The 26,410-nt window shown below is 46.5% G+C and overlaps 2 protein-coding genes across 5 annotated transcripts in view; both read right to left on the reverse strand.

Moving 5' to 3' along the window:
* Positions 1-1,712: 1,712 nt before the first annotated feature.
* Positions 1,713-18,650, reverse strand: DHX16 (DEAH-box helicase 16). Of its 4 annotated transcripts, none has more exons than XM_083600546.1 (20): positions 18,290-18,650; positions 16,062-16,330; positions 15,810-15,975; positions 14,520-14,576; positions 13,764-14,018; positions 12,277-12,501; positions 11,253-11,447; positions 10,966-11,076; positions 10,330-10,445; positions 9,055-9,265; positions 8,384-8,482; positions 8,139-8,291; positions 7,528-7,668; positions 6,461-6,623; positions 6,098-6,216; positions 5,083-5,150; positions 4,075-4,237; positions 3,171-3,332; positions 2,474-2,647; positions 1,713-1,953 (listed from the first exon to the last, which is right to left on the reverse strand). In XM_083600546.1, exons 1-20 carry the CDS (start codon positions 18,491-18,493, stop codon positions 1,825-1,827), a joined length of 3,180 nt encoding a protein of 1,059 aa, XP_083456672.1. In that variant the 5' UTR covers positions 18,494-18,650; the 3' UTR covers positions 1,713-1,824. The 4 variants fall into 4 exon arrangements, with proteins under 4 accessions (XP_083456672.1, XP_083456675.1, XP_083456674.1 ...); XM_083600549.1 differs by having other exon boundaries at positions 12,277-12,797; positions 12,849-14,018; positions 18,290-18,645; XM_083600548.1 differs by having other exon boundaries at positions 13,764-14,203; positions 14,497-14,576; positions 18,290-18,645.
* A 1,297-nt stretch (positions 18,651-19,947) lies between these two features.
* PPP1R18 (protein phosphatase 1 regulatory subunit 18) overlaps positions 19,948-26,410 on the reverse strand; it is a 42,616-nt gene continuing 36,153 nt past the window's right edge. Inside the window, exons 3-4 of the mRNA XM_083601323.1 lie at positions 23,887-24,094; positions 19,948-22,774 (exon numbers count right to left, since the gene is read on the reverse strand). Coding sequence (XP_083457449.1) covers positions 22,755-22,774; positions 23,887-24,094 — 228 coding nt within the window. The 3' untranslated portion in view covers positions 19,948-22,754. The remainder of the gene's footprint in view (positions 22,775-23,886; positions 24,095-26,410) is intronic.

Below are 26,410 nucleotides of genomic sequence, written 5' to 3' on the forward strand. Positions count from 1 at the left end.
ATCTTGTTTGAGTCCATGGCTCCCTTGACCAACTACATTCTTTCTGCAGCACCCCTGAGAGACTCAGGAGCCCTGTTATGTCACCTCTTACGTGCAGAGCTGGCTGCCTCTCACCCTTTTTCGAACTCTCCCCTCTTCTTGGGAGTCCTCCAGGCAGCCGCCGCCGCCGTCCCTGGTCTCTAAGCTGTCCCCACTCCAAAAGAGAGGTGCCTCCTCACACTGCCCCACAGGGGCCTGGGAAGCAACTCCTGGCCAGCCCCAGAGGCACCATTCGTCTGGGGAGATTGTAGCCAGGGCTGCTGCAACAAACAGCTTTGACAACCTTTGGGAGGTAGAGATGCAAGCGGGCATCAAAGGGAAAGAAAGAGGGAGAGAGGCAGGCCAGTGTTGCCTGTCCATCATTCAAGGCACCCCAGGGTGCCACTGCACACTGGATGAAAACCACTGCTATAAATAAAAGCCTGTTTCAGATTTCTCTACAACACATTTCTGTATCATACATAGGGTTTTTTTTCTACTATGTAACTAAAAACAAGGCAGGCATTCCAGCTTCCTGTAGCAACATTGTAGATTTTGTACTGAGTACAGGCACAGCAGATTTTACATTAGTAAATTCCCCATCGGCTAGTACCATCTTTGGAAGCTTTGTTGAGGTATGGTGTCAAATGTCATAATTGTGTGAGCACAGAAAGTGGTACTGTGAAATAGTCTTAAGAATGTCAGCTTTCTTTTCGCTAAAGAGAAAATGTTAATCTTAATGATTGCAAAGATGCTTAAAGATGTCACCAAGGCATCCTGAATCTTAAAATGAGAGGTGTGTCAAGCTTTCCAAGGTTTGGAAGCAGAATGTCAGTGTCCCAGCGGCGTAGCGTGGGTTGTCAGCACCCGGGGCAAGGCAAGTAATTTGCACCCCCTAACCCCTAACCTGCCGCCGCTGCCAGCTTCTTCTTGCTGCTGCCTGGGCTGGTCTGGTGTGGTTCTCTCCCGTGCTCAGCGCTGCGCTGGGCGGCCGCTGCACTGTCCCTCCCCCAGATAGTCCCTCGCTCTCTCTCCACACCGCATGCCTGGCACCCACCCCCTCCACAGTGGGCGGCGACCCGGCGGCTCGGATCGGATTCGCACAGCCAGCACTGCAGTGAGAGAGAGTGAGTGAGCCAGGTAGGGGCAGAGAGCTGCGAGTGCGAGCGCCCCCCCCAGATGTTGCGCCCGGTGCGGCCGGCCCCCCCTGCACCCCCCACGCTACGCCACTGCAGTGTCCTACAGAGCTTAACTTGTCAGGGGGAAGCAGAGTAAGTTAGAGAATAAGAACATATTTACTTATCACTGAATTATTTCCAGCATTCATTTATTCTTGAGAGAATTTTAACTTTAGCAGCACAAACTGCCAGCTTTATATACTGGAAATCCTTAACCAAACTGTTCAACCAACCACAAGATAATGTATGAACTGCCCCAGAGTGTAGGTTAGCTGCCTGCATTGGCTGGGAACTGCTGTGAATGCTATATAGCATTCTGTATTAGACCTAAATGAATTAATGGACTCCCCTGCAAAATGTGCAAATGCTTGCATAGCATGAATATACCCAACACAAGTGACAAACTATAGTAGCTTAAATAGCCATAGCTACACTGCAGTCCAAGATAGCTGTATGAGTTCCAAAGAGACTTTCCTCCTCTTACCAAGAAAGAGAAGGGAAGCAATTACTCATGAGTGTTTGTAGAAAAACGGTTTTATTCAATGCCTTGAAATGACATCAAAACTATACAGCTGTACAAATAAGTGTCCCAGGGTTGGTGGGGAGAAGCAGATAACTGAGAAGAAGCCTATCCCAGCTCCTCCCGGGTCTTCCCCACTTTCTTGGGTAGCTTCTTGTTGGACGCATCCTCCAACTCTTTGGCTTTGTAGTAATGCGGGGCCACCTCCAACAGCCACGTACTGTCAATCTCTATGACCTGCAAGGTACAGAGAATATTTCATTGTTGGCCCCACTCACTGTCAACTGGCACACTGATCATTTTCTTCTTTGGGGAAAACCAAAGCGTTACATAGACCCTGCTAAAGAGTGAGCACAATAAAATACAAGTATGTTTCTAAACCCATGAAGCCCTTTGGTCTAACTTACAATTATTTACTCTGACTAGCAGCTGCTCTCCTGCAGAGATCACTACTACCTGTGGTCCTTTTAATTAGACGTGTCACGGACTGAACCTGGGACCTTTTCCATTCAAAATATATGATCTGATGTGGCTGTTCACTGGAAGGGTAGTACAGTGGAAAGACAGACTACCCCCATCACAAGACCCCCATAAAGCTCTTCCTATATCAGTTACCAAGGCTGGATTTGCAAATGCTACCCACGTTATACAGATTTCTTCTAAAATTACCAGTCATCTGTCTCCTTTAGGGCTTAGCTCGAGTTACAATCTCAAAAGTTCTCCCCAGAAGTCCCAGCATGAATTACGGTCTTTTTACCTGTCTCATGAATTCTTTAGTGGTGAAGACCAGCTCATGATAGATGAGCCAGCGTGGTTGTTCTTCAAAGAGGGAACTGTTGGGGTGGACAAACACTGTTTGCTGGTGCTTGACACTCTTGTAGCCACTGCGGGTCAGGCGGGCTGTGTGATAAAAGAAGCCAGCAGTGATGGCCTGCGGAAGAACAAGAGGAAGAGTCAAAGGGAGTCAAGAATGAAAAAGATCCAAAAACGTAATGGGGGGGAACTGGCTTGCTCTGCCTCACACAGCCAGCTACTTACTGCACTCCCTGGCATTTCAAGTGATAAAAAATTCTCAGTGTTACGTGATATATTTAGGACCGGTAGAGTCTTTGATCTGATAAATTACTACAATGTGTTGTAAGTTGTGTTTCCAGTGCACTTTGATTCTGCATTACATAATACGCATTTAGCAACACAATTTCGTGCACAGAAATTTAACAAAGTCAAGTTGAAACAGAGGGCTATTCCCCACACAGGGTTGCATCCAACTAAATTACGGCATGCATGGAACTACCTCCCCAAGTACGACAGAGCTTCTCCCTTGCCTCCCAAATCTATGCTGGGTTCCCCCCACCCTCCATTTCTAGATCTGCAAAACAGTGACATGCCTGTGGCAACCACCACATTTACAAGCAGCCCTGGAGGAAGTAATGGAAGCCACGGAGAGCCTGTACCTTGCGGACTGGGATGTAGTCTCCCTCGCTGGAAGTGATGTCCACTTCAATGCGCTCCATCAACCCTTCCAGCTGTTCTCGCACGTCCCGGGCTCGTCTCATGGAGCGGAACTGGATGAAGTTCTCATAGCACCACTGCATGGAGTAACCGCACTCCACCCACTTAGAGAGGAGGAAAGGAGAGATACCAAGTCTCACTTTTTGGGCTCCCATCCACCCACCGACTACAACCACAGAGCTGGTGCCTCTCAAGGGAATACTGTACCTAATTTCTCGCCGTAACAGCCAATGAGCCTTTCCTAGTCAGAGGTGACTAGACTCTCAACCCCTAAAACAGGATTCCTGCCTAAATACACTCTTAATCAGAAAGGCCATGCACTTAATCTGTTGCGACTAGATGCACTTGGATGTGAGTCTCTTATAGATCTCAAGGGGCCATCTAATCAATCCTCCTACCCAAAGGGTTGAAATTCACCCACCAAATATCTGTTTAATCTGCTCTAAGGAGCTTTAGCAGTGGAGACGTAATCACACTCCTTAGCAACATGGTGCAGACCACCACTATAAACAGCAATCTGCTCAAATCAAGCACGTGAAAGTCTTCCGCATCCACTGTGCCAGCTCTTTTCTTGAGCTAGCCTGATACTCAACTGAAACGGATTAACAAAAGGCCCCTCTCTTTCCTAACTCCATATGCACAGCATAAGCAAAGGTTCATAGCTCTGGGTAGACCACCTCCTTTGCATGAAGAAGGTCTAAGGTTCAATCCAGGTATTTCCTGGTAAGGATGGGAACGTCCCTCTCTGAAAGATCACTGTCAGTCACTCTAAATGGTGCTTAGCTAGATGGCCAATAGTTTGACTGTATAAGGCAGCTTCCTATGTTCCTAGAAGTTCTTCCTTACCTGATTATAAACATTGAGAAGAACCAGGTGGTCCCCACCAGGCAGGAAGAAGTTCATGCGGGCATTATCAGCATGGACCACTTTGTCCTTGGGCCGGTAAAAAATGGCATTGTTGACTGAAAGCATGGCAGCGATGGTAAGGATCTGCTCTGAGCACTTATACCTGGAGAATGCCAGCAGAGGAACAGGACAGCATTAGATCTTGGCAAGGCAGAAACAAAAGCCAGTCTCAATCCAGAGCAACAGCCTTACGCTAGAAAGCCAACCAGAAGGTAATTTCAGAAAGTTGGGGAATAGGACAACCAGAAGCAAAAAGCAATACAATCTGAAAAATTGAAGGGCAGCTGGACTGATCACAATTTTAAATCAGGTACTTCCAAGGTTTCCTAAACAAACCTAACTACTCACCTAACAGATTAATTTACAAGTGAATTTAATATTATCCAAGTGTTTGTTCCACGTGCTTGGATTAATTTTAACTAGATAATAAAAAAATTAAAATCTACAATATTTAAAATGCAACCAAGATAAAATCTACTTTTAGCCACCTGCCATTTAAAAGCAAAACAAATGTTTTACTACCCTGAGTAGAATGGTTTATTACTTAGTAGGTCACTTATATTCTCTGTGAAAAAAGAAATCAACTCTTGATCACAAGTCACAACAAAGAACAAAGGAATAGACTGCCAATGATGACAGCAACACGCACACACAAAAGCAGATCTATAAATGTCTTCATTTTTACGATTCCATAAGATGGTTATCTTTGCTTAACAGCCTAACATGTGTCCCTCTCTAGAAACAGTTAATTCTAATAGAGCTCGTTCAGGTTTTTGAGAGCTTTGAAATTTGCTGGGGAAATAGCAATAAGCAGGTGGAACTAAGAGGAATTAGGAACTAAAGAGAGATAATAGGGATCACAAGCTTCACTTGTGGTTACTAGAACGGAATGCTAAGCACACAATTAATTGGCTGGAAAGAGACAGAGGAAGGCAGAGAAGGACTCACTGTTCTGAAGCCAGGATCATCTTGGACAGCATGGGATCCACAGGCAGCTCTGCCATCTTCCGGCCCAGCTAAATACAGAACACAAGAAGGACAAACTTTGCTGTACAAATGCACAAATGTTGACTTCAACTCCACAATGCATTAGTCTTCCTTTTAAGAGCAGAGGGGGGTGCAGCTGTATCCTGACACTTAGTTTGTGCATGGATGCAACTGATCACATATGCTGACAGGAAGGAAGGAAGGAAGGAAGGAAGGAAGGAAGGAAGGAAGGAAGGAAGGGGGCAAACTCCTCCTGCAGAGGAAATCCCAATCTTGTTCCAGAAACACACCCTTTCAGGTTAACTGTGCTAATTGGGGGTTTCATGTTTTCATATTGGTGCCTACCTGGAGTCACTGGGATGCAGTGGGCTATTGCACAAATAAATAAAAAGTGCAATTTAACCCGAACCATTTGAAACCTTTTCTTGGGAACAGTTTCACCACTCTTCCTAACACTGCCTAGCTTTTGAGTTTCGTCAAGATCATAGTAGAAGGGTCCATGTTCAACCCATGGAAGACATTTATTATCTCTTACATTTTTTATATCCTTCTAATGAGCTTAGGGGAGCATTCATGTCCCCCTCCTCTTTCATCATAATAATAGTGTGAGCCTAGGTTAGGCTGAGAAATAGTGAAAGGCCCAAGGCCACCAGCTAGTTTTCTGTCTCAGCAGCAACCTGAGCATAGGCTCCTAAATCTAGCATTGTAGTTGCTCAACAGAGCTCTACCACAGGGCAACACCCCACCATCTTTCAGGTGAAAAATGGCAAGTATTTTACATCATCCATAACAATGCTGTGAAAACCATCTGTACCCACGAAGCCCTGAACTGGGGAGCAAGCAGAAGATGTCAGTATGCTTGAAGCTCTGGCCTCCTTTCCTGCTTCCAGCTCTTTTCCCAATGAAGCCAGCTGGAAAATCCAGCTCACTTTCAGCCTAGGTAGCAGAGCATGTCCTTGAGCCTATGAAACGATACCTTGGTGAGCTCGCCAAGATGGTTGAGGGCTCCCAGGGCATAGAGTTGCTCCAGTGCCAATACTAGAGTTTCATGGGGCGGTGGGTCCATGAAGTCAAAGTGGATCAGGTCGTTGATGCCTAAAGGGAGAAATGGAGGAAAGCTAGACTTAGAAGCACCCTGCAAAACTTCAAAGTGTTTCTGCCACCAGGAAATGCACCCCTCCCATCTTTCTAAAAAGGAAAATAGGACCCTAGGAAATGATGGGCTTAAAAACACTCAAACTCTTGTTCTCATCCAGAGAAGCCTTAATAAGGAGGTGTTTTAGGGAAAGTTGAGCAACTCCTGTACATCATTCTCATCCTAGATTGACCAGCCACGCACCCAAGCTTTTGAGCAGCAGCACCACATTGCCCAAGTTGGTCCTTTGAATTTCTGGCACTGTGGTCTCCTCCATCTCATTCTTGTAGGCCCAGGCTGTGTAGAGACGGAAGCACTTCCCTGCAGCCACACGGCCAGCCCGTCCTGCTCGCTGGTTGGCAGAAGCCTGAGGGAAAGAGGGAAGGAGATGATGAAGCATTGCGGCTGTGAGGATGCGGGGAATGACAACTGGCAACTTATCCCACCAGATCCCAAGGACAACTTATCAGGGTTATTACGAGGACTAACAGCACATCAGTGAAATGAACATATTCCTGATTAAGGTGGTCTAGAATTCCATGTTGCTGTCTAGCACGGCACATACAGAAGGTCTGGCTTCACTGAGTATATGGGCACATCTATAGTCCTTATGACTGTGGAAAAGGCACACATGAAATGTATGCAGTGCTCAAGGCAGCCTCAGAAACCAGATGCAGACACACCATAAAACCCCCACAAATGTATGTAAGTTTCAATAATTTCATGGGAAGTGGAAACTTGTGTTTACAGTTGGGAATCTAAATTTTCCTAGCAAACCATTGCACAAGATGTTCTGATTTACTTTTACAAAAGTGGTCTCAACATCTTTATGATGAGAATGACCAACAATAATCCATTTTTGCTTTGATATCTAGCTATCACCTTATCAACTTTCACTTCTCTGTCCCTTAAAAGTTACACTGTACGCAAGACCCACTTCCTAGCCACTGGTCCCCGACTCCCTGTAATGTACTGGTAACCAGAACATAAGCCATTTGTGGCTATGTAGATGCTACCATATGGGGATTTTGAAAAAAACAGATTCAAACAGAAAAAAACAGATTCAAACTTGTGGCTTAACAGAGTCACTTTTTGTACATCTCTAATTTATGCTGCGCAACCCGTTAGTACAGCTTACACCCTCTCAGTGGCATTTTATTTGGTAGCTAGACTGTTCTCCCAGAAAGAGGAAATGTACTGAATGAAAATTGAAGGTTAACCCAAAGACTAAGCTTAGGAGTGTGATGAATTGAAGTAGAGAAGCCCGGTACCCGAGAGCACGGAGTGACAATGAGCGACTCCATGCCTGTGCGAGCGTTGTAGCTCTTCTGCTTGCAAAAACCAGGGTCAATCACATATATGATGCCGTCTATGGTCAGAGATGTCTCCGCAATGTTGGTGGCTACGACAACCTGGAGAATGGAAGAGATACATAAGTTAACTGGTCAGGTCACCTGCTTTTGTCATAGCCTAAAGGACACTATGAGAGGAAGGGACATAACTCAGCGGTAAGAGCCAATGCTTTGATGAAGAAGGTTTAGACCTGGCTTCTTCATTTAAAAAGGATTTCAGGCATAAGGGCTGGGAAGGACCTGTGTCAGTCAGAGTAAACAATGGCAGGCTAGTTGAGCCAACAGTCTGACTCCAGACTGTGAACTCAAACTGGTCCTTGCACAATCCCTTTCAAAGCCACAACCCCAGGACACTAAACAGCTTGAAACTACATCCCCTGAAACACAAAACCAGTTCCTAAAATCACCACTAGCTCTATAGCCTAAACCTGCCAGTGCTCCCTTCCTCCTGAGTGGGTAAAGAGACATAAAGCTCCACTGCAAACAGCCAAAGTTTCGCTCCCCTTTCCTTCTCTGCTCCATGCTCCTACCTTCCTGGCCCCTGGTGGGGTTGGCTCAAAGATCTTGGCCTGCATGTCAGAGGGCAGGTTAGCATAGATGGGGAGGACCAGAAGTTCTGCAATCTTGGAACCGAGGCGACGGCAGCGATCTTGCAACATCTCACAGCATGCTTCAATTTCTTCCTGTCAACAAATAGTGGGAGTTGGATGCTGTTGCATGTCTCCCCCCTCCCCCTCCAAGGGCAAAGTGGGCACTGAAACAAACACAGACATACCTGGCCAGTGAGGAATACAAGGATGTCCCCTCGAGGCTGTGTAACATGGATCTGCAGTACTGATACCACACAGGCTTCCAGGTAATCAGCTTCTGGAGCCTAGAGGATGGAAGGTAGAGAAAAATCACTATCTTCTACTGACCCATATAAGCAAAGCCCATCTCTGCCTCTCAGTGGCTTCTGTTACAACTTGTACCACTTGATCTCACTTTTGGGGAACCTAATTTCACTGCTGCTTCCAGCACCTGTCTTCCGCTGATTCTAACACCAAGACTTGTTGATATTCCTCTCTCTCCATTAAACGCAATGTCACTCACAGCTTGTCTTTTAACCAAAGTCCTCACTATCTCCCCTCCCCTTGCTTTTCCGGGGGCTCTCCTGACCCCCCTCAGAGCCAATGCAAGGGATAGGGGGCAAAAGCCCTATTGCACCAGTGAAAATCCTTCTGTGGACTTCTGCTAGCAAGATCCATTAGTTGAATCTGGCCCAGAATTCAGTTCTGGGTACAGAAATGTGCATTCTGGGCTTCTTGCTTTTTTAAAAAAGTAATACTGTGTTTAGCTCCTTTGGTATACTATTGTCATGAGCACCGGTCCTGCTCATCAGTGCAGCTCTGTTTCCTTAGCAATGTTCACACACACAACCCACAACAGGCTTTTCTGCTTGCTGACCTTGGTGTAGAAGATGTCAACAGGGAAGCGGCGCCCAGGAATGCGGAAGATGGGAGCATCGTCAAAGAAGGTGGAAAAGCGCTCCGTATCCAGGGTGGCGCTGGCAATCAGCACCTTCAGCTCAGGCCGGAAGCGAGCAATGTCCTTGATCAGCCCAAACAGGATGTCTGTGTGCAGCGTGCGCTCATGAGCTTCATCTATGATGACGACACTAGGGAAGAAATTAGGGAGGCTGTGCTGCTGAACTACCAGTTGTCATTTAAAAGCTATGGACCATTTATTACAAAAGAACAGGAGCAGCATGGGATGGCAGCTGTACTAAGCAATGGCTTCCCATTGAAAAGGCTCTGACAAGACCATCTCAATTACTCCTTTAGTAGAAACTGCTTCTATGTTTCTCTCCACAATCTTGAGGACTAGGAAACTGCTCTTGGGTTTTTATTTATATAACCGGGGCTGTGCACCTGCTCCCATTGATTGCTAACCCTGCCGACCCCCCCCCCCCATTCCTCACCAACTCTGCCTATCCCACCCCCTTACACTAACCTCTTAGACCTTCCCCTTTCCATCTCATGCTCCTGCAGCCAACCAGGATAAAGAGTTGGCCAGGCAGGTGAGCAACAGGAAGGATACTACAAGCAGCAGCCAGCCTTGGAATCTGCTGCTGCCACCATTGCCAACTTATCTGTGCCTAATCAGCAACATCAGAAGATTACTAGGCCAGCTAACTGCCACTTCTGAATGCCTTTCCTTTCCTTGCTGTTCCTCCTGCGGGCCACCTCTTCATCCTAATTGGTGGCAGAAGCAGCATTCCTCCAAGAAGGCTGTGGAGGAGTAAGGTATCTAGATCCTGCAGGCAGGAGCTCCAGGGATAGCAGGCAGAGAAGCTAGCGGAGAAGAGTGGCCGCCGGAAGGGGAGCTGCAGCAGCCTGTTCTGACTGACCCTCTGTGGCTCTCCTCGGATGCCGCTCAACATGCTGTAGTTTTGAGCACCACCTGTGTGTGGCCAAGTAAACTGCAGTGTGATGACATGCTTACATTTTTATTGTATGTATACAAGCAAAGTTGGGACTCTGGTACTGAAGCTGCATTCCATGTTCTGTACAACACATACTAGTATTTAGTCCATCTTATAACTCTATATAACCCCAAATCAAGATTTCCTCCTGAGCGTTCTACCCAATCTAGCTCAACCATCCCTCAGAAACAATTGAGCTGTTCACCACCTCCCAACTGAGCTCTCTACAGACTTCTAGGGGGTAGGCTGTTGCTCACCTGTAGCTGCTCAGGTCAGGCTCAGTGAGGAATTCTCTCAGCAGCATCCCATCTGTCATGTACTTCAGCACAGTCCGCTCTGAGGTGCAGTCCTCAAAACGAATGCTATAGCCCACCTGTGAAAAGGCTGAATTTTAGATACAGGTTTTCCATGAAGCCATCCTTATTACCCACGGAACAGTATTTGGCTAGGAAGTCAATTTAGCTCAATAGACTAAAAGTGGGACACATACATTTGTAAGCTGTATACAAATTCCCATCAGAAAGAAAGAAGGAAACACTGTACCTGACCTCTGGGTGATAGCAGTGTCAGCCATGCTTGTCGTACTACCACCAGATCAAGGACAGACATGGACAAACAATGGATGCATAGAAAGGAGACCCTAGTTTACTCCAAGCTGATTTAACACTGATCTTCTCAGTTAACCAAATATATTCCAAAAGGGAAAGATGGGACCTTCCCATCTATTAACACATGAACATTGTCACACCATCAAAGCATATTTATCTGAGACCAAGTAGGCTGCTGTTAGGACTACCAGACACTGTAAAAATCAATTCAGAAATGACTGGCTGAAACAACTGGGAATAGGACATACATTTTTCTTCTTCAGCCCCTCACCGCCAAGTACATACCTCATTTCCAAGTTTGACACCCATTTCCTGGGAAACACGGGCAGCAACACTCATGGCTGCCACTCGCCTGGGCTGGGTGCAACCGATCTTCATTCCTTTCTGTGTGTAGCCCTGTAGGAAGAGAGAAAATAGTACTCACAGGCTGCATTTGTACTAGGCTGTTCATTCAGATACTGAAAAGCTTCTACTAGGAAGAGGCAGCAAGTGCAAAGGGAGCACTTCCTCTAGCTAGCCAAAGTGCAGGTTTACTTGATCTTCACAATCCCTCCCTTTCTGTGCGAAGTTACCTCTTCAAACAAGTATTGTGGGATCTGAGTGGTCTTGCCAGAGCCAGTCTCTCCTTCAATGATAAGCGTCTGATGTTCGGCAATGGCGGCCAACAAGTCTGCACGGTAAGGAAAGATGGGCAGGCTGCGGCGCACCTCCTGGATGGAAAGCTTCTTGCGCTCAGCTTCGGACAACTCTGGATTCTCCTCCACGGACTAAGTGAAAGAGAGTGGCCATAGAGATTTAGTTACCCCAGAGCAACAGACCATGGGTGAAATCCCTATTGTTCTACACTTGCCACTGGGAAAAGCCAGCTCCACATGCAGAACTGGGGAGGCATGGTAGTTCAGTTGCCGAGTACCACGCTTTACATGCAGAAGATCCCAGAAATAACTCTGGGCTAAATGGATATTTGGATTGCCACAGTACAAGGCATTTTCCTATCTTCCAGTAGCTTATCCTATGTAAACAGAACTTGAGCATGCAGGTGCCTATGCATACTTGGGCTTAAATACTGACATATCTAACACCAAATCCCGGCTCAAACAAGCAAGGCTCAAACAAGCTGCTTTTAAAGATGCTCAGGAAAGCTGTCAAAACAACAGGTATACTGGAGGCAGCCACATTTGTTGTTCATCTGTCTCAGTGATGATTCGTGGGTGAATAGGAAATGGGGAAGACAAGTGAACAAACACGTGAATGCCCCTATCATGTCTAGTTTGCACACATTCAGCAATATGAAGAAGCTCTGCTCCATCTCATGGTACTAACCCTATTTCCCACCATCAGCTATGCATAAGTGCTTAATCTGCAATTCTCTTTGAAGCTTCTACGAGGAATTTGTTGCATTCTCCATCTCCTGATGTCTCTAAATGTTTTCTTATCTGTAACACAGTTTGCTTGCTCCCTTTCAATCACGTCAAATATGGCCTTGTTTTCTTTTCACCCAGCAGTTTCTCTTCCAAGACAACTTCACTACATGATTTAACTATTTTGATCCCAGCCGCCCTGTGTCCCATTCCCTAACCAACAACCTACTCTCACCTTGCCCTGGTTTGTGCCCCGCATCTGCACGGCGTTCACAAACTGGATCATCTCATCCTCTTCAAGCACGTATTCATAGTCTTTGTGAGGATGGCGCTGACTGGCATCCCGGGCCCCAAAACGGAGGGAAGCTGCCCCGATGTGGTCCTCCTCCCAGCGCCGCTGCTCATCTCGCGGGGCCATGTGATCCTCTGTCTGGGGGTCCTCATAGCGATCAGGTATCTTCTGCAGGGCAAAAACAGATCAGTATGGAAATTTCCTTTGTGCATCTTGCATCTCAGAGCCTTGTGAGGCAGCACTGGATTGGAGGTATATTCACAGCCCAAACTGTTGCACATTTATTCAAAAGTATGCTGCATTTGAGTTTACATAAGCCATGTTGAACAAGCATCAAACCCTCAGACACTCTTCTTGTATATGGAAGCAAGTTTTCACAATCTACCATTCTGCAGCACAAGGGTGAGCAACTTTTCTCTCGCCATGGTAATCCACTAGGGACCAGATACTAGCAGGTGGCAAGGCTGGAGCCAAAAGTGAGCAGAGCTACCCTCTTTTCCTGCTACTTCCTTTACCTTTGTGCCCCTCCTCCTTGCCACCCACATAAAATTAGGTTTAGGACTGGAGGTTTCCTACCCTTGTGCTATAGTGTGGCCAAGAAACAGAACTTAGGGTGTGGCTATGCAGCCAGAATCAGGCTTGAATCTCAATGGCTGGGATCAAGAACGGCATAGATTTATCCTCATTACTTTCTCCCATATGAAGGAATGCCTGCCATTCATTTCTAAGGAGAAAAACAAAGTGCAGCACCATCCTAGACATGCCACAATTACAGAAGCACATTCCCCCAGGGCAGTTCTGTATGGTAACCAATTTTATCAGAGGACTCTCCTGCATAAGAGTCCCAAACATTCCAGCTGAAACTGCTGCAAGCTGCTAATGCGAACAGCATACTCTTGGGGTAGGGGAGATATGCTGCTGTGTTCTGTCTCCTCCTCTCCATTTGTTATAGTCAACGTTCACAGCACTACAGCAAGTGAAGGGATGGCAGATATGACCAGGCAAAATATGGTGTCTTCTATTCCTACCGGGCCATGCAGTTCTACATATTATAAGCAAATAAAGGGATCTTGTTTGCAAAGAAGTGTATGTATTGCTGAGCCTTAGTCTGAAATCTCAGCAAACCGATTTTATCCCCCAAATGTGCTGAGAACTGCCAAGGTTGCAGGTTCAATCCCCATAAGGGACAGCTGCATTGCAAGGGGTTGGATTATATAATCCTCAGGGTTCCTTCCAACTCTCTATGAGAAATCTATAAGTATGGGCAATGGTCAAGGCTGATGGGAGTTGCAGTTCAACAATATCTGGAGGGCCCAAAGTTCCCCACCCGAGTTAATGGCATTATACATATACTCTGTCACAGAGCTCCTTTACCAACCATTCTTCATAGGGGTCTAGGCTCCCAATTTTGCTATGGGCTTGATAGTTACCTTGCTGCGACTCTCCTCAGGCATATAGTAGCGATTGCTCTTCTCCAACTTTTCCTGTTCTCCAGCTTGTTTGTACCGTTTTGCCAAGTCACGAACTTCACGTTTGTATTCCAGCTCCTGCCGCTCTTGGGCAGTTAGGTTGAGCTCAGAGAAGAGGTACTCCTCATCGGCTATCTCTGCCTCCAAGTCTTCTATCTTGTCCTTTTCGCGTTTCGCCAAATACTCTCGGCGGGACTTCTTACGCAGCTCTGGAACCTGTCAGGCAGAAAGGGAAAATATGGGGCCATGCAAGTAAGTCAAACAGCAAGGACTATGAGAGTTTGATTCATGATCCCTAATATGAACAGGGCTTTTGTGAAATAAATAGGTTTCTAAACCAGCCTCTCACTAGGAGAAAGTATTTCTGCTAGGCTGGTAGCTTGCTAAACCCACCAGCCAAACTGCCCCATGAAAGCAAACGGATGCAAGCAGGAAAAATGGTTGCAAATCATTAATTTTGTACATTTCTGAAAAGCTGTAGTAAATATTGTAAGTGGTTACCCCTTATACTCCAGTACACACATTGTGTGGCATTCAGGGAACAAAGGTAAAACCACTCTATTAGTCTGATCAAAGATAGTTAAGAATAAAAAGATTAGTGGTTAAAAAATAAGATGTATTAAAATATTGTAGAATACAACTACAAATTGTAGAATAAAGCTACAAATTTCATGAGCCAGAAGCTACACCATACAACGGTAAAAATCAAGTTCCTACCATAACTTTCTTATCTTCTTCTGCAATCTTCAGGCGCTTCTGAGCCTCTTCATAGGCCTAGACTTGGCAGAATCAGAAGACAAAAGACACAAACATATAGCTTAACCAAAGCAGATTGTCAGCAGGGTCCCTATCACCACACTTTTGGTGCAATATTTTTAAAGACTATGGACTGGTTATGAATCACGAGGCCACAAAACTGTTAGGAACATTTTCAGCAAGAAAACCATTACCCTCCCTGACTTTTCCCCATTCCATAATTTACACATGACTTCTCTTATCCTTCCCTAACTGCAGAAGCCAGAATGCACTTTAATTGAAGTTTTATTTTATAATTTTAACTGATCTTTATTTTTTGTGCTTCATCTTTGTAAACCATTTATAGACAGCTGTAGTTATGTAGGATATAAATTGTTTAAATAAATCAGCATCAAAGCTGATAATTAAATATAATAATTACATAATTAAATGTACACAGCATGAAGTATATAAATGGCAAACAAAATACTAGCAATAATTATTAGAGCACGTGGCCTTGAGGCAAGAACCTTGAAGTAGGCAAGGCAGAGATTTCAAAAGTGCAAGGAAAGTTGGGGCAGGTTTAGTACTAGAAAATGGAAAAGAAGTCCTTGCAAAGAATGAAGTGAGGAAAATGAGTTAAAAAGGGCGGGGTCCTATATGCCAGCATTGTTTAGGTGCCAATCTTACACAGGTTCTTCCATGCTTTAGAATATATGAATACAGAGCTAAAATTCTACACTAGGGTAACCTGCACAGAGATGTGCAACATCAGCAAATGCTCAGAATTAAGTAACTCTGAATGACCTTGCTGTTTTGTGTAACTCATTCCCTCTTGTTGTTTGGGGAAAGGAGCTTAGTGATGAGGAGGTACACAGTGTACTTATGCCCTATTACTGAACATTGAAATCGTAATTCAGGAACCTCTCCTTTTCTTGAAACTGACATTTTACCAGATGTTACCCAAACTCTCTTTGAGGCATTCTTTTGCTGCCATAAGGGTCAGAAAAGTTGTGATTAGTAAAAGACTGAATTCTGCAGTGGATGCTTTTAAAGCTTGAGTAGATGCACAATCCTATTGTGTTTTAAAGGTATTAGGTACCAAGATCAGATTTTAAGCCAGATTTTTTCAACCACAAGTGGATAATTCCTGGCAGCAATAAAAAACAGATGGGCAGTGTGAGACATTCAGGTTAGACAGAGGGGGACACAAACCAGGGAGAGCAATCAGGAAGGGCTGCCAAAAGCAGGGGCCACAGGCTGAGGCCACACCTTCTTGTCTGAACGCTCCAGAATGTTGCGTGTCTTCTCCTTGTCCTTGCGTTTGACACGTTCAGCAAAAGCGTCCCGCTCCTCCAGGTCCTGCAGTCGCTCTCGCTCACTCCGGTCCCACTCATCCTCTGAATCCTCCTTAATTGTGGGGGATGCTGCTGACTTCCTACACCAAGAATGACAAAAGAATTATCACTATCGCTTCCTTTGCTCCTCACCCAATCTTGCTCTCTGCTAGTGACTGATACTCACTTTCCCCCATCATCTTGGCTGCCCTTCTCATCAGAGTCCTTGTCGTCTTCCTCTTCCTCCTTGCGCTGCCTCAGGTGTTTATGCCGCTTCCGCTGCTTGCCCTCAGGGCCTCGCGGAGGGCGCTGACGCTTGGAGCCCCGAGCTGCCTCGCCAGTCTCTTCGTCATCGCTGTCCTCCAGCAGGGTGTATGAACGGTTCTTCTGCTGAAAGGCCAAGGCTTCCTGTTCGGCCAACCTAGCTGGACGTTCCCGTGGGGCCTGGTGCGGAACCTACCAGGAAATTTGGAACACAGAAAATCAGACACAGAAAACAAGGAAACTATGACTTCCATCCTCACACGCAAAACCCGCATCCCTTGAGTGCCTATTACCATTCCTCAAAAAGGTAACTCCTCTCAAGGTGATACTTCAGATGTGCTTCCTAACCACAAATTTCCCCATCCCTCATCTGCTCCTCACATTAGTTGCACTTTATGTACAACCACATGCATTTAAAGTGTAGAGCTCTAGCACAGTGGCTGAAAGACAACTGCATCTTTGTCAGAGATTCACTAAGTGGCCTTCAGCACAACTCTTAGCCTCATTCCCCTCCACATCTATAAAATGGGGATAATACTGACCAACTGTAAAAATAACAAGATGCTGATGATTGTTTTTACAATTACCCACCCTTTAACCCAAGATGAATATTAAAAACAGTTTAAGAACAAAATTACAGAAATAAGGTGGGTCCTAAAAATATACACCACAAATGTCAAAAGCAAGGTTAAAGAGATGCATCCTCAGCAATCAATGTAAGCTGTATAAGAAAGGTGCCAGATGTACCTTTGTGGAGAGGGAGTTCCACAACCTAGTGACCACCACAGAGAACGGCCTCTTCAGAGCCACCCCCACCCCAACTTCTGAAGGCAGAGAAACTATCAAAAGTGCCAATCTTGGCACCAGTAATTTTGTAGGGAGGAGGCTGTCTTTCAGGTATTTCGGTTCCCGAGTCATTTAAGGCTGTAGGCACCAACAGAAGGATCATGAATTGGGCCCAGGGAACGAGCTGGTAACCAGTGCAGCTTTTTCAACACAGGGGTTCATATGAGATCTGAACAACAACAATCTTATTGTTGGTATCTGAAGAAGTGTGCATGCACACGAAAGCTTATACCCAGAACAAACTTAGCTGGTCTCTAAGGTGCTACTGGACAATTCTTTAAAACAATTTTATTTATATACTGCCCATCTAACTGGGTTGCTCTAGCCACTCTGGGCAGCTCCCAACAAAATATTAAAAACACAGTAAAACTTCCCTGAAAAGGCCGCCTTCAGGTGTCTTCTAAAAGTCAAATAGTTGTTTATCTCCTTGACATTTTATGAAAGGGCGTTCCACAGGGCGGGCACCACTACTGAGAAGGCCCTCTGCCTGGTTTCCTGAATCCTCACTTTTCGCAATGAGGGAACCACCAGGTCCTTGGAGCTGGACCTCAGCTGAACGATGGAGGTGGAGCCCCCAGCCACTAACCCAAATTTTTCTCAGACTTCGGTCCCCAGCTGTTGTTGGCCTACAACTCCCATCATCCTAAACTAGGACCAGTGGTCAGGGATGATGGGAGCTATAGTCCAACAACAGATGGGGACCCAAGTTTGAGAAACACTGCATCTGTATGCCGCATTTCGGACCAAGCAAAGTTCCTGAGCTGTCTTCCAAGAGTGGCCAGTCCCACATCCTGGAAGTGCTCTGGGCATAGGGTTGCCATCTGTCCTGCATAACACAGGATTGTTCCATATTTCAATGTGAAATCCTATGTCCTGTATTTCGGGTCTCTCTCTCCTGCCCCCCTTTCTGCTAAGTTAGGGATCCTCTCCAAATGAATGTGTGTGAAAGGTCATGCATTTAAGCTCTGGGTAGCCAAGCACGGACGGATTTACGAATTAATGAGAGTGTATGCATGTGTGACAAATTCCAGAAGGGCCATCCTGTTGGGCTGCCATAGGTTGTAATGGATGGCTTTGAAGTCACTTCAGCACCAGAAGAAAAAAGAGAAATCGACCACCAACCGCCCCGCCTTTTGCCAGTAGAAAGGTGGCAACTCTACCTGGACACTCACAAGCACCAAATGCCAAGTATCGTAGTCAAGGCGCGCCACCCCCAGAGAACCCCAGCGTCTCCTTGTTTATGACGCGTTACCCCCCTCCCCCCCCCGCCCCAGGCCTCGCGCCCAACGGCCGCCGGGCCCTCACCCGCTCCCACAGCTGCTGCGCGAAGGCTCGCGCCGAAGGGTCCGCGGCGCGCAGCGTCTCCGTCTCCTCCAGGCGCGCGAGCAGGTCCTCCGGGGTTCGGCTCCGGTGAGCCAGGCCCACCATGAAGGCGACCACATGGCGCTCGCTCAGCCCCAGCAGAGAGTGAAGCTGCCCGGACACCCAGCGCTCCAGCTCGCCCGCCATGGCAGCGGAAAGCCGGTTCTCCAACGGCTCCCGTCACCTTCGAGCGCTTCCGGCCATGCGCCCTCGCCAGCCGGTCGACGCTCTGGCTGAAGAAGCGCTTTCCGGTTGCTGTTGCGCCGCGACGGCGGATCATAGAGACGGGAGGATCATAGAGACGGTATGAGAGAGAGGAGTTTTATTTTATTTTATTATTATTATTATTATTATTATTATTATTATTATTATTATTATTATTATTATTATTGGTTTTGTGTAAAGCATTGATAAAGAATCCAGCTCAGACCAGATGTTTGAATAACTGATCGCCTTCCGTTCGTTTCTTTGACTTTGTTAAGCCAGCCTTAATACTTTTCTTGCAATCTGAAGAGTTTTTTGTTTTTCGGTGGGTAAGTGGCTTAGTAATACTTTTTCATGCAGCGCATAGACAAACTATGGATCTTGCTCCCACAGGAGGCAGTGATGGCCACCAACTTGGATGGGTTTAAAAGAGGATTACACAAATTCATAGTGGTTCGCGTGTGGGAAACTGGTATAACTGGAAGTACTTCCGAATACCAGTTGCTGGAAATCACGGGAGGGGAGAGTGTGTTCTTGTGCTCATATTCTGCTCCCTGGTTTCCCACACGCGAGTTAAGCCACTGCGAGAACAGGATGCTGGACTACATGAGCCACTGGCCTGATCCAGCAGGCTATTCTTACATAAGGTTAATTTCAGTTGATTATTGTTATATGTTTCAGGGACTACCACAAGCTGTGGTGGTGTGTTGGTGACACCTCAGGAATTCAGGGGATGTGTTTTTCCTTAACTCCAGCGGACAGCCTTTTTCTTTTTATTGGCAAGCCACTGTCAAGTCAGTGTAGGCAATATTGAGCTACATAGACCAATGTATTTTCATTGTGTTCTAAGTCACTTGGAGAACTTCAGGTAGCAAGTGACTTTTGTTGTCGTTGTTTAGTCATGTCCGACTCTTCTTAACCCCATGGACCAGAGCACGTCAGGCACTCCTGTCTTCCACTGCCTCCCACAGTTTGGTCAAACTCATAATTAACAAGTGACTAAGAAGTCTAATAAATAAGAATATTAACAATCTGTACGTATTACTTTAACACGTGTGTGTGTGTGTGTGTGTGTGTGTGTGTGTGTGTTTGACAAAGAGAGCTGGTGGGGGAATGGCTTTTATGGTGGGAGAAAATAAACTCTTTTTGTCCTGTGATTCTACAAGCCAAGCCAGATTCCTCCTCCTCCATCAGAGTGCAGAAGAGACACCCTTAAAGGTAGAAGAGCATCAGATTGCTTTGCTGGAACACGACATGTCCATCTAGTCCAATCGTGGCTTGTCCACGAGGGTGATGCCTGTCTTCTTATTTGCCGCCAGTATTCAGAGGAATATGGCTTCTGTAAACAAAGAGTCCATTTAACTATCATGGCTAAGAGACAACAGAAGAACAATAGGTCAACGTGCAACATCATTCTGGTTTATTGTTAATAATAATAATAACAATACCATTTTTTTCAACAACAACACTGATGGAAATGGCTGGACACAGCTGCTTCGGCCCTTGCCCCACACACATTGATCTGCACAGACCTCATTCCCCGCATCAAAGAAAGAAATGTCTGCTGTGTTCAATCATTCACTCATTCACCTGTTAATGGGCTCCAGACATGGCTGTTCCCGCAGTGCAAAATAAGGGGGGGAGGGGGAAATGATAATAACAACTGTGCACAGATAACAAGATAAATTAGCAAGGAAGGAAGGAAGAAAGAGAGAGAGAGAGAAAAAACCACAAGTGTAAAGTTCCTCATTCCCTCTCATCAATGCCTCCTTCCACTCATTCATACTGTTTGCTCAGTCTACAACCTGCACTCTAAAGAAACAACTTTCTGCTCTCATACATTGGCCAATCTTCCGCTCTGTGTATGCATCTTCTCCTGCAGATGAGTTGCGTTGTTCCTCAAGGCATTTAACCGACCAGTTTTCCCAGGTTTTATTTGCTCCAATTGTGAACTCCTGTTCACAAATTTAAAAAAACTCCCCCAATTTAAGCTGGATGCTTAGTTTAGTTACACATTTTCATCTAAGAGGATTAAAAAATATATGCATTGTGGTGTCACGGTGGGGCATTTGCCAAGGCCCTGAGGCTGCTCCACTTGTATATTATTTTTTGGCTGTGGGCATTGGGCAATATGCCCTTGGTAGGCTGCTGCTTCCCTGAGCGGGCCAGTATTCTTGTCACTGCCATGTTTAGCTTGCTCTCTATCTCTAGCACAGATATGGTGAACTTGTGGCCTTCCAGATTCTAGTGGACAACAACTCCCATCATCCCTGCTGGCTGAGGCTGATGGGAGATGGAGTTTGCTAACTTCTGGCAGAACAACAGGTTCCCCCATCCCCACTCTAGCCCCAGGTGCATTCCCACCCAAAGGGATACTGCACCTTCTGTATTATTACTCATCCAGAGAGGGCAGGTAAACAAGCAGTGATACCAAAGAGGACAAGCACCATGGCTTTGTGGCTCGAGCAGTTGGCGATGGCTCCGCTACTGAGAAATGGGTCTCAGCAGTGGTGCTGATCCCTGATGCCAGCTCTCACCTGAGACCAACAGCAAGGCCCACTCAAGAAACTGGATAAGACACCTTTGAACAAATGCACAACATGCTCTTTGACTTCCTCTTCACCATTATTGAGGTTCTTACTGTCATCGGCTGACTTAAATGACGGCTGAATTGGCAAAGAAAGATCCAGAACAGTAATGCCTGGGTTTGCTTGCATCAGTCATCTGGGGAAAGGATTGTGGAGTGCTCCTTCAGTTTGTGCGGCCCCTTGCTGATGAAGGGGATTCCTGGTAATCTCTCATCTGAGGCTTTCCCCAAAGCCTGAAGCCAGCTCTGGAGAGCTGTCTATACTCTGAGCTGCAACTGCTCTGCATTCAATCATTTCTGAAAGCTGTTCTCAGTTTATAATCTCTGGGTCTACTTCTGTCCACTTCAAAATGCCACACAGCAAAAAATGGCAAATACTAATCAAGAAGACAGTTTGTAATATAATATTTTTGGGGGGAGGAGAAACAAATGAACCCAAACCCCTGTTTATCAAAATATCACTTCATTTTCTAACATTCAATCTGCCTCTTCATCGCCCGTCATTCAATCCCACGTGAGTGCTGAATCCCAAACAGGAAATGGTCATGACCACAACAGGAAGCTACATTTTTCGCCTGGCCATCCCCACTGCACCCCCTGCATATTTTGCTTTGCTTCCAAACATGAACTGCCCCTGTCTGAAACAAAAAGAGGGGGGAACCCCCCCAAACAGCCCCAAAGAGCAACAAGCGCTGCCCACATGCAGATTGCCCTTCCCCACTGACCCACCTCCATGCCTGAATACTGAGCGCTCCTGCTTCAATAAACACCCAGGACCCCTCCCCATGCCTTATTACTCATGGCTCTTGGTGGAATAACTAGAGCCGTGGTATTTTGAATTGCCTTCCTCCAGAATAGCTTTGGAAAAAAAGCAAGTAGAAAGCCCCCCCGCCCCGAAATACTGATAGGCTGTGTGCCAACATAATGGTCCCTTCTCAAAGCTAATTCTTCCCTCCCCACCCTACTCCCCCCCCCCCCAAATCTCATCTCACTCACATGGCAGCAATTAAGTCCTACTGGACAATATTTTACAAAACAAACAAACAAACAAACAAACAAACAAACCCAATTACAGAAGAGTCCCTTGGCCAGTGAGGCTTTCAGCGGTATTTTGAGTGACAGCAGGAAGAAAGATATGACCATTATCATTAGCCCTTGTTTGAAACTCTGCAACCCCAGAGAAGTGTGCATACAAGGTTCAGTGCTTCCCCCTGCTGGCAGTTTTTAAATGAAGTATCTAAGTCGCTGCTGCGTCAGATTCCTTGTTGGCTGGCAGTGCAAGGATAAGAGAAAGTTGAGAGCGCCCTCTCCCAGCTAGGTTGGGCAGTGTCTCTCACATGATTTCAGTGCCAGTCAGATAGGGAAAAATATATGTATAAAAAATGGGAGAGTATTTTCGGAGTGGTCTTCATCCGAAGGAAGGAATGCACCTGTAGCCCCAGGATAAAAGTGGTCGCCTCTCCACCCCCCTCAGTCTTTCGTGGCCCCAGCTTCTTTCCTGGGTGCGATAGTCACTGGAAGACGGAAAGAGATAAAAGGTCCAGTTGGAGGATTCAGAATGTGGCATGGAATCCTTGTGCATATTCCGCTGTTCTCTGTGACGGAGGCTGAACGGGGTTACCGCCGACAAGACTCGTCTGCAAAGAGGGAGAGAAGGAACACAGGCATTGTCAGCAAAAAAGGAAAGCATGAAGACCTAAGGAGTAATGAATGTTGAACCCCTTTTCACTAAATTGCTGGACTCTCGTCATCCTGGACCATTGGTTGTAAGGTTGGGGCTAATGGCACTTAGGAGCCCCATCCTTCGCATAGGGCAGTGGTTCTCAAACTTTTTTCTCTAGGACTCACTTTCAGAATAAATATTTGCTTGCACCACACAATTTTTAAAAATTGATAATAAATACTTTGGTGGGGGAGACACTCCTAGGAATGCTATAACATAGACAGTGGTACCTTGGTTGTCAAACATAATCCATTCTGGAAAAACGTTCGACTTCTGAAACGTTCGACAACCAAGGCACAAAGGGCAGTCTGCAAAGCCAATGGAGAAAATGGGGGGGGGGGAAATGCAGTAGAAGCCATTCAACTTCCGAGGCACGTTTGAAAACGGAAGCATTTACTTCTGGATTTTCGGCATTCAAAAACCAAAACGTTCAGCTTCCAAGACGCTCAAAAACTGAGGTACCACTGTACTTTATAATATGATCACAGGACACCCAGAAAGTATAAAACAATGCAGCTGCATAGGAACATGAATCATTCCCAAAATATGATCATAAGTGAGCCTCTTACATATGTACCTTAAGTATGTTTATAAACTCGGTGAGAGCTGTGAGCTTGCTTTTGCCAGATAATCTTGTTTGCCATAGGTCTAATTTGAGACAAAGTCTCGTCTTTTCATCTATACAAAGGAAACGTTTAAACGTTTCTTTGATTGTCCTTGAACCTTCCCTCCACCCTTCCTGCCACTTTGAGAACCACTGGTCGTAGGGAGTATTTAACAGGAGGGAGCCTTCAAGCACTCAGTTCCCTAGCTGCTTGCCGTGTGTCAAGCGGTCCAGTCTGAAAACAGACGTGTAGCAGCTCCAGGTGATTTAAGCTCTTGGTGAGACCGAACATTGGATCTGCAAGGCTTTCCCTCTTTTCAGACTGTGCAACCGACTCCCAACCTGCCTCTCAGGAACTCACGAAGCTGCCTTATACCGAAACCAGCCATAGGTTCGTCTAGATGTGTATTGCCCGTACTCACCTACAATGAGGGGTTTGGTCCTCAGCAGGCCTGGGAGGCCCCGATGAAGCAGCAGCATCTCCTCCTCTTCATCTTCATCATCCCCATGGGGGTTGGTGCAGGTCAGAGGCTCTGACTCATCAGGAGGCCCATATTCTTCCAGCAAGGAGCCCTCTGATGGGTACTGGAAGGTCCTCTCCAGCTGGTTCTCGCTGAACGAAATCTTAAGCTGCGTGGAAAAGAGGAAAGCTGGTTAGATCTCGAGTTCCACAGTGTTCTGCTCTGTCATCTCCTGCTCCTTTTCTGGCCATGCAAGATCAGGCCACGGAGCCAACCTCTCACTTGATGGGGGCAGTCAACAGCATGCCCTCCAGACGTTGGGCTCCAACTCCCACCAGTCTCAGCCAAGCATGGCCAACGGTCAGGAACGATGGGAGTTGAGCAACAGCTGGAGGATGCTATATTGGCGTACACACTGTGCTAGGTGAAACCAGTGGGCCCCTTTCATTCAGACAGGAGCATCCGGCAGGAACAAACCACCTGCAAGTTGTGGGCGGCACCCCAGGGGACTGTGCTGCGTGGTGAGTGCTGCTGTTTTGTTTTTGAGAGCAAACTTCTCCTGGTTACAGAGATATACCCCGGGTCAGCAGCAGGGAGGCGGAATGGTGGGTTGAAAGGTGGGAAAGGCAAGAAGAAACAGGAAAGCACAAGCTTCGGGGACAGGGAGCGAGGAGATGACCTGAAAATAAAGACAACCAAGAGTTTTGTGGCAACTTAGCTGTGGCTAGACTGTTGGCAGGGCCAGACTCCTGTCAGCACATAACACCAGTGCTTAAAAGCTTTTACTGGCTGCCCATATGTTTCCAGGCCAGCGTTCAAGGGTCTTGTATGAATTTACAAGGCCCTTAACAGCTTAGGCCCAGGATACCTTAAGGATCCCTTGATCCCTTATATCAGGGTTTCCCAGACTTGGGTCTCCAGCTGTTTTGGGACTACAACTCCCATCATCCCTAGCTAGCAGAACCAGTGGTCAGGGATGATGGGAATTGTTATCCCAAAACAGCTGGAGACCCAACTTTGGGAGCCCTGCCTTATATCACTGAGATCTTTGTGGGTGGGGAATCTCTGTTGGCGGTCCCCCATGGCTCAGAGGTACAGCTTGTCACAAACAGAAGCCTTGCATTCTGTGCTATGGGCCCAATTCTGTGGAACTCTTTCCAAAGTCTTTCCTATTTCAGCAGGCATTTGAAGGTCTGTCTCTATGGTGAATTTTAATCATCCTTTTTCTCTGTCTATTCCTAATGTTTATGCACACCGCCTAGGAATTTGGCATATCAAATGGCGTACAAATACGTGGAATGAAATAAAAACTAACAAGCTGATTATGCCACAATAAGCTTGCCAGTCGTTTGGGCGCTGCAAGGTTCTTTGTTGGTTCTGCTGGGGGAAAAACCAAAACACATTCCTACTCCTTCGGGCATCATAAAAATAAAGGAGGTTGCCTAGCCTTCCTTGCCAGGTAAGTCACTGCTGCTGCCTGCCAGCATGTGTCGTCCCCTCCCTTATGCACACACATGCTCAACCCCCATGGCAAAATATAGAGTGGAAGCTGCAGCAGGAGATAAACCTCGGAGGAAATGAGATTAAACTGCCCCACCCCCACCCCTGCAGCGGAAGAGAGTCAAGCAACCATTCTCAAGGGCAGGCGTCCTCTGAGACCCGTCACCTTGGCGAGCGCTGAGAGCATGGCAGTCCAAAATAGCATGCAGAAAGAGGAGATAGAATACGCTGCCTGCGGGGGGCCGGTAAGGACCCAATATATTCTGATAGGCTCTCAGTAGCGGACATTGGGCCTCAGGAGGAACACTTGATCATAAGAAGAGCTTTGCTGGATCAGACCAAAGGAGCAGGATCCCCATGGGGACCAGGCGAGCACTGAGCATGGGGTGTTTTCGCAGACCTTTCTGCCTGCCCTGACATTTCCTGGCTGTTGATATTGTTTGGATCCGGCAGCTACTGTTGCTGAAATTCTATGGCAATTTGAATGTTTAAACTGTTATTTATCGGTCTTCACCGTCCTGTGGCTATTGCGTGCTGCTCTGAGATTTATAGACAAAAAAGTCTCTTGAAAGATTTTTAAATAAATAAATACATCCAATTCAGTGTTTTCCTCCCAAGGGGCCAACCAGATGCCTACTGGAAACACCCCCCCCCCCAGGAGGACGTAGGCATAAAAGCACTCTCAGCTTGCCTCGAATCCTGCAAGTAGCCATCTTGACTAGAAGCCATTGCCCACTTTAGCCTCCATGAATTTGCCTAATCTCCCTTCAACCCATTGGTAGGTTGGCAGTTATCTCAGCCAGCTACTCTCGTTACCAAACATTTGGCAAAGAAGGACAGTGGTGCAATCCCAATTTGCCCAGGTTGCCTGTAATACTGTAGAAGGCTAGCCCATGGGGGCGTCCTCCAGATTTTGTAAACTAAAAGTCCCATCTTCTTTGACTGGCCAGGCTGGCTGAGGTTGATCGGAGTTTTAGCCCACAAT

Source organism: Podarcis filfolensis, assembly GCF_964270895.1.
Source record: "Podarcis filfolensis genome assembly, chromosome: 2".
NCBI lineage: Eukaryota > Metazoa > Chordata > Lepidosauria > Squamata > Lacertidae > Podarcis > Podarcis filfolensis.